The following is an 8,046-nucleotide window of genomic DNA, read 5'->3' on the forward strand; positions in this document are numbered from 1 at the left end:
ACAAGATCGCACTACTGACCCATCAGTGCATCCACGGGAACGCCACTCCATACCTGAAGGAACTTCTCACATCACAAACCTCCACAGGCAACCTCCGCTCCACAACCAACCATCGGATTCGCCCCCCGAGGACCAAACTCTACACAATGGGGGATCGGCCTTTCTGTGCAGCTGCTCCTCACCTGAGGAATTCCCTCCCAGACCACCTGACTCCACAGATCACTGACGCCTTCAAGAAAGGCCTAAAAACCTTTCTTTTAAAAAAAAGCTTTTAAAGGTGGGGTAGGTAAGTTTGAGAAACCGGCTCGAGATACACTTGTTGTTATATTCCATGGAATGCTCTTAACATCCCGATAGCAATGAATATCTGAAGTGCTTTGACAAAAAATCCATAAAGAAATGTCATCTGTGGAAGCCGTAGCGCTGTAAAAAGCACAACCAATCATCTGAGCCGGCCCGGCTAAAGTAACTGGATGGCCTACCTGCCTGTCAGTCTTCCATCTGTGCACAAACTTATATCGTGCCCTCATTGGTCATGTGCGCGTTCGTGTGTTGGAGGAGGGGCTCTGTGAGGAAGTGGCAGATTTTTTCCGGTTGTGTATTTTCAAATTCTAGCGACCTCAAGCTGGTTTCTCCAAAATGACCTACCCCGCCTTTAATTAAACTTTTGTTTCTTTTGTTTGTTTTTATTATGCCTCCTGTAGCACCTTGGGATTGCTGTGAGCAATGAAAGGTGCTTTACAAATCGAATTTATTATTATTATTATTATTATTATTATTATGGTAGAATACAATCTTTGAGCAGATTTGAAATTGGTGGAACAGTTTTGACTTTAAAGTGGTGGGCAAACACTTGTACCGTGTAGAAATGCATTACTGTAGAACACTCAAAATCACAGATGTGAAATAATGACATCCATTTTAGAGTCATTTCATGTCTTTGAAGTCGCTTTCTTCTCCCTTTTCAAACATTTTGCTCATCTGTTGCCCCACAGGGTGGCTCTTTATCTGTCAAGTTAATCTAAGGCTTTTTTCTTTCTTCCTACTACTTAACTCGTCACCTGTTCTGTCACTTCAGAGAGGATGAGGTATCGGCTGGAAGACAAAGGACACATTGTTCAAACCTGTCCCACGAATGTCCAGCGACACAAAAAGAGGCTTCGAATCTAAAACACAACCTGAGCCAGGTGTGGAGGAGCAGGGTTAGTCGGTTCCTCCTCACACTGTCTTTGAACTTCTCTGTGATGTGAGCCTCTGCAAGAACAGAAGCAAACAGGAACATCCCCCTCAGGCAGAGATGTTCAACCTGACAGAAAGTAGTTATTTGTTTGAGGCAGACATCAACGCGAACTCAGTTGGATAAACTCATTTCAAAAAATGATTTTAAAGATTTGATCTGATTGGAAAGAAATTCCTAACCATGTATAATAATAACAACGTTGTATTGTGTACACATGGCCTCAAGAGGAATACAAATGTACTTTAAATCAATCATCATCAAATCTAAAGTTCACTTTGGTTTATGACCTAATAACAGCAACAAATGATTACACCCTCGTCACCCATTTGATTTATTGCTAATAAGCTAATGTTGGAATGCTAACCCAAAACACTAAGATGGTAAATATGGTCATTGTTACACATGCTGAAAATCATCATGTTGTCATTGTAAGAATGCACTTCAACTTGGGTACCGGTATATATATATATAATAGGTAAACCTTGTCTGTCTCTATTTTATATTAAAGTGATGAGTCTTTTATTATGTTTATATAGAGGGCTTAAGATCACACCTGAATCAAATATGTTCTTTATGCTGGCTCCGTGTTTTACCTGCCATTCAAGGGTGAGGTTAGGTGTACCATTATTGTCCTTGGGTGTGTAATGGCCCTAAAGGTGTGTACAGACTGAACGAAAACAAATAGTCACTCCACATTCTGGAAACTGAGCGTGCTCACACTCACGCAGGATCCTTTTCAGGTGTTAGCTGTGTGAGTGCAGTGTGTTTGATTGACAGCTCAGGCCCTGACTGATCACCAACATACTTCTGTGCTTTTGTTGTTTTACACTCAAATCCTTGCATTGACTCTCCTGTTTTGTGTATTTGTATGGGAATGCCTCTGCAGTACAGTGTGTAGAATACATTTGATTCTTATTGGGGATGTCCCGTTGCCTCATAGATTAGAATTGGGGTTGAGCAAGGCCTTTTTTAACTGACTGGTAGTAGGCTATATTGAGCCCGAATAAATCATTTGTTCGGGCAGCAGTCACACAGGAGTTTTGTACTCAAAAAGCTTTCATCCACAGCAATGGATTTTGAAGTTAGGTGTTAGATCTGTTAGATGTCTGTTAGATGTGTTAGCTGTTAGATGTTTAGCTATTAGCTGTCTGTTAGCTGTTAGATGTTAGTAGATGTTAGCTATTAGCTGTCTGTTAGATGTGTTAGATGTTAGCTGTTAGATTTTAGCTATTATCTGTCTGTTAGATGTGTTAGATGTTAGCTATTAGCTGTCTGATAGATGTTAGCTGTTAGCTGTTAGCTGTCTGTTAGATGTTAGCTATTAAATGTTAACTGTTAGCTGTTAGCTGTCTGTTAGATGTTAGCTGTTAGCTGTTAGATGTGTTAGACGTTAGCTATTAAATGTTAACTGTTAGCTGTTAGCTGTCTGTTAGATGTTAGCTGTTAGCTGTATGTTCAACTCAGTCTCACGGCATTTTGTGTTATAGTCAAGAAATTTAATCTATTGATTCGTGTTCACCAACATGATTTCCCCATTTTTTTTCGTGTCACGCAGAACGATTTTAAAAGCAATCTAAATAATAACAAATTAGAAGAATACAAAAAAATATTTAAAAATACAGATTTCAGTATTCTGACACAGAACGATTTTAGAAGCAATGTATTTCTATTGGTAGTATGTTTCGTGCATGCACCAAATAATAACAAATTAGAAGGAAAAAAACGATTTAAAAAAATACAGATTTCAGTATTCTGAGGCTCTGAGCCATTTCTTTTCCTCGTGGACGGCAAAAAAACTCTGACATTATACGATTTAAAATAAAAGGGTTAGGCTTAGGGTAAGATATTGAGTAAGAAAATGTTTTTATGAACCACACAGCTTCTGGTCTTCCAAGACCCGACCGGACAAAAAGACGTGGTGCAGGCACGAAACATACTACCAATAGAAAATTGTGTTGGTGAACACGAATCAATAGATTAATTTAATTTCGTGACTATAACACGAAATGCCGTGAGACTGGGTTGGTATGTTAGATGTTAGCTGTTAGATGTTAGCTGTTAGATGTTAGCTGTTATCGCAACTGTAAATGTAGCGAGATGCTACTGACTTGAATGATGCATTCAAGGTCTAAATCACTTTTTCCTTATCTTTTTATAGTGTATTTGTATGCAAGAAAGCACTATACATGACAAGGATAAAAGTTAAAGTACAACGTTTCAAAGATAAATGCTACATTTTGACATAGCTTACAATAGCTTGGATGTTGTCATTAAGGCTGTTTAACAACTAATCAGAGTCTGACTTCCATCCCCAGAGGCTCTTCAAACTGTCCCAGCACGCATCTCTATTCAAACCTTTTATTGAACAAGTGTGGCGAATCTGCATCGCGCTGCAAGTATGAAAACTTGACAGGGATCTGCTTCTCCTGACGGAAGCCGGCAGGAAGTAGAGCGAAGGTGTGAGTAATCAAGCACCGGTGATGAGTAATGGATTAAAATAACATGGCGTGCATGGTGAAGGAGATCCAGGTGTACGGCAGGAGGCTGACACGCATCAGACCCTCGACTCAGGTGAGGTCAGAAAGACAAAATCAGCTGTTGCTTTTCACACTGCATGCTAAGACACGTTTCACCAAGAATATATAGAGCATTTAAAGCCCTGGAGCAATTTAACCTTCAATCTGGTTCATTAGAGCAGGTGAGGGAAGTTGTCAAAGCTCCTGTGGCACTAAAAACCTCCTCCATCAAGAACAATGTGGGGTGGTTTTGTCGTATTTTATAAAATACACACCCACGCAGACATAAAACAGTATCGGTCACTTGGCTTGGATGCTGAGATCAGTGTGGTTAAAAAGAAAAAAGGCACTTGTCTAAATTGCGGAAGTGAAATGTCATTCATTAATCCCAGTTTTGACTCATTAATCAATCATTCAATAACTACTTTCACATGATCACATATATTTCCCTACATTACCCTCTCAAAACCCTTCACAAACAAACAGTATGACTTCACCCCCTGCGGTGCGGTGTATATGTGTTATGAAACCAATCTTTCTGCATCTGTTCCACACATTTTGTTGACCAGATAAATGTGTTGCTTAAGGACACGCCTGGGTTGTGTGGTTAAACAAAAAATTGTTTGTGTGGTTAAACAAAAAATGTTTTAACCACCAGGCATCCCTAATGTGTTTTAATGCAGTGGTTCTTTCATGCCTCTACATGCTCACAGTCAACACACAGCAGTGAATATGGTAATGAAGCGTAATTACTCCCAGTTTGTAGTTTCATTCTCTCCACGCCCTGACGAATGTGGTTTTCTCACTGCTGAGGAAATAACTCACATTCAAGGTGGAGCCCTGGTATCAGAGGGAGGTTTCAGTGTCACCCATCGTTTTCCAATCAGTGCTTTCACAAGCGACACAATGACAGGTGGTATTTCACATCTGAATTTCAGGCATTTGCTCACAGCAGGGTTTCCCACGCTGCTTTGAAAATCTTTGACTGTACAGCCTGAAAGTGTGCGTTTGAGAAGAACTACAATGAATGAAAACAGTTGACATTGTGGTTTGTGTTGCTTTGGGTACAAATTAAACTTGTTAGGTCAGGATCAGTGTCACAGGTCTCTGGTAAATACCTGAAATGATCCGAGCAGATAATCCTTTCCAAATGGGCTCTTTTTCTGTCTTTTGCTAACAATGTAACGCGTGTCAGATTTGGATTGGCTTCCAACAGATTCCTTTTAAGATGCTGCATTTCTGAACTGAACTACGCCTTGAATTGAAAGACATTCCTCAGTTTGACTACAGATGAAAGTATTCATGTTAACAAGGCAGTTTAAAGGCGTCCTATTTTGATTTGTGGGGTTTTCTCTTTCCTGTAATGTGTTCTATAGGTTTGTGCAAATGGTCTGCAAAGGCTAAAATCCAAAAGTTCCGAACATAGGGACATAACCCTTGCGCTTCTATTGGCTAGCGCTCCAACACATTGTACGTGATAAGGGGCGGGACATCTCTAAGCAGTTGACCAATCACAACAGAGCTTTGGTTTCAGACAGAGGGTGAAAAAAGTCTTGAATTGCTGGGAATTAAAACTGCTATGTTATTCAATTCAAGACATGATGGGAAATGAATTATTTTTACCATATTACTTTTACCCGCAAAGTACTTAGCATAATCGGTTCTGCTGAATATGTTCTGCTTGCTTTCTGCCCAGTTTTAGCCCTGCAGTTTTCCAAGCATCTGCTATGAACGTCAAGGAAGAAGTAGCCATAACACTGGCATGTGTACTTTAATGACATTCCCAAGAATTCCCATTTGTCCCCAAGTGACTCTGACATATCCAACATGTCCTTCTCAAACTTTCCCTTGGTGCTGACTTGGACTCAACTAAGCCAGTCTGGACATAATGAACATTCACACAGAGCATAAGGACACCGAGAGGGGTCGTTAAGGACATCTTGTCGCCAGGTTTAATGGAGGATCAGAGCATCATTAATTTAAAAGACAGGCTCGCTTTGATGTCGCTGTCTAGAAAGAGTGTACATACTCCCAGTCACCTCATTTAACTTGGGAGGAAGAGCAGGGAGGAAGGAGGGTGAATACCTGTGGTTGGATGTCTGCATAAATACCTCTGTGATCTTTGTTTTTACTTTCCATATGAATGTTAAGAACACTATCCTACTGTTTCATTTATTGTGTCAGCTGCTATGTCTATTTCAGTCAAATGAAAAATGGCTTTGAAAAAACGTCGGTCAATAAGCATAGTTTCTCTTTTTTGTGTATAATTGATGTATTTGTATCGTATTGCTTTGCTTCTGTACCAGTTTCTGTTCATTTGATTGTGATACATGTGTAAAGATACCGTCTCCAATGCGTCTGAAAACAAACAAAGCTGTTTTTATTTTGACAGTGTTTTGAGTCTGGCCTTCACGTTGTCCTTGCAGCCTCTTATTGAATCCATGTCCACACAGTGTTAGCATTAGCTGTGGGTGGAGAGCAGAGGATCATGGGATTACAGCACAACAATGTTCCTGCTTCTCTGGCGCTGCACTGTTTTGTCTGACAGGAACTCTGTTATGAAGTGAGGAGTGGGACGGTCGGGCCTCCAACACATTTTCCATGTTTCTCTTTCCAGACCTTTACATGCTAACAGGGTCTGTGGCCGCTGATTAGGATGTGTGTTGGAAATGGATGAGAATACAACTATACCAAGTGGCTTATTCTTCTGACTATGGGACTATTATTAAATACTTCAAAGTAATTCCTCTGGTTGTTTGTGTTCTTCCTTTTATCTCATATTTCGATATGTCATTTTTATCCGTTTTGGTTTTATGTTATATCAAGATCTGTTTCTGTTCTCTGTGTTCCCTCCTGTTTCATGACCTGATTGTGATCCCCTGATTGCTCTTCTCTCTCCACCTGTGTGTTGTTCTGCTTTTTCTCTCAGTCTTTGTCAGAGTCCTGATGTTGAAAGTATTTAGAGAGAGACTTTCGGTATTGGTTTTCTGCCTTGTTTCGCCTGGCTCAGCTCTGTGATGTCTTGGTTAATCGACACTAACGGACTTGTATTGAAAGAAACTGTCTTCTGCACTTGTGTCCTATCTGCTCTCCAGCCCTATGTTGTTTTCTCATGTCCATTAATGGTTTCCCCCACTTCAAATCTTTAGTTATAGTTACTGTTTCCTAACACAAACCATGAGGAGGATTAACATGTCAGTATGGCTTAAAGACATTTCAGTAGCTCGATATTACATCCTCTGCACTCTGACCTTTCTGCCCTGCATGAATCCTCTGGAGTTAGGAGGAATAGGAGAATAAGGGACTGCAGGTGTTGAAGTAAGAAAGGCTACATGAAACCTGGAGGGCAGGATTTCCCTCTGTCTCAAGTTTACTCTCCGTCCTCTCTCCCTGAACTTGTAACACCAGTTTGGACAACGCAGTGGGGCGAGATCAGGCACAGGGATCAGTGCTGAACGTCTCTCGTAATTATGATAATCAGCCTTCTGTTTTGATTATAGATCTGAGTCTTTTCTTGGGAGGGGGGACCACACAGCTCGGAGGAAATGCCTCTGGGGCGAAACAATCTTCCAGATCTCATCCTGTCGTTCAGACACAGATCTGTGTGGTCTTGAGACTCGATATCACGCATGCATCTGTTAATTCAACTCCAGCTTTTCCACTTGTACCTCTGTTTGTTTTGACTGTGGAATTGTGTTTTTAAAAAGCGTGACAGATGGTAGATTTTAAACACTGGATCCCCTTCTGTCTGACTCCTGATATAAACCTCGTTTTCTGCTTTCCTCAACTTTTTCCCTTATGTTTGAGGTCTTTCTCAACTGCTTTAGAGGCCTTGTTTCGATGCAATATGATTACAAATATAAATGTTTTATTTATATCAGTGATTTCACAATTTAAACTTATTATACAGCCACATTCGGAGTACGTCACCTAAAAGCTTAGCATCTGAATGTAAACCCTTATAAGCTCATGTTATGTTTGGAATCTGCACAAAGGAAACTCAAATGAATAAAATAAATTGGTATCAAACAATGAAATCATAAAAGTGAAGCCAATTCATTACAGTCCTATAGTACTGTAAACTTCGGCACAGTGAGAAAGCTTTGTATCAGATAAGCGCTTCTTGCCAAAACAATGTTTAAGTATAATATGCTGATGTCACTCAAAACACTGATCCTGCTTTCATATCAAGTGTGAGCACAGACACACGCATGTTCTGACATAATATCTCGGTGAGGTAAATGTCTGTTCTCACCTCGGTGAGTCAGGAGGCAGGTCCTGCCAACATGC

At 40.4% G+C, this 8,046-nt stretch overlaps 1 protein-coding gene across 1 annotated transcript in view; it reads right to left on the minus strand.

The window, feature by feature from the left end:
* Positions 1 to 1,282, minus strand: part of LOC104963799 (dihydropyridine-sensitive L-type skeletal muscle calcium channel subunit alpha-1-like) — a 13,272-nt gene extending 11,990 nt beyond the window's left edge. The window contains exon 1 of the mRNA XM_010792438.1: positions 1,179 to 1,282. Within this exon, the coding sequence (XP_010790740.1) occupies positions 1,179 to 1,282 (104 nt within the window). The remainder of the gene's footprint in view (positions 1 to 1,178) is intronic.
* Positions 1,283 to 8,046: the final 6,764 nt, after the last annotated feature.

Source organism: Notothenia coriiceps, unplaced genomic scaffold (genome assembly GCF_000735185.1).
Source record: "Notothenia coriiceps isolate Sejong01 unplaced genomic scaffold, NC01 NC01_scaffold00036401, whole genome shotgun sequence".
Lineage (NCBI taxonomy): Eukaryota > Metazoa > Chordata > Actinopteri > Perciformes > Nototheniidae > Notothenia > Notothenia coriiceps.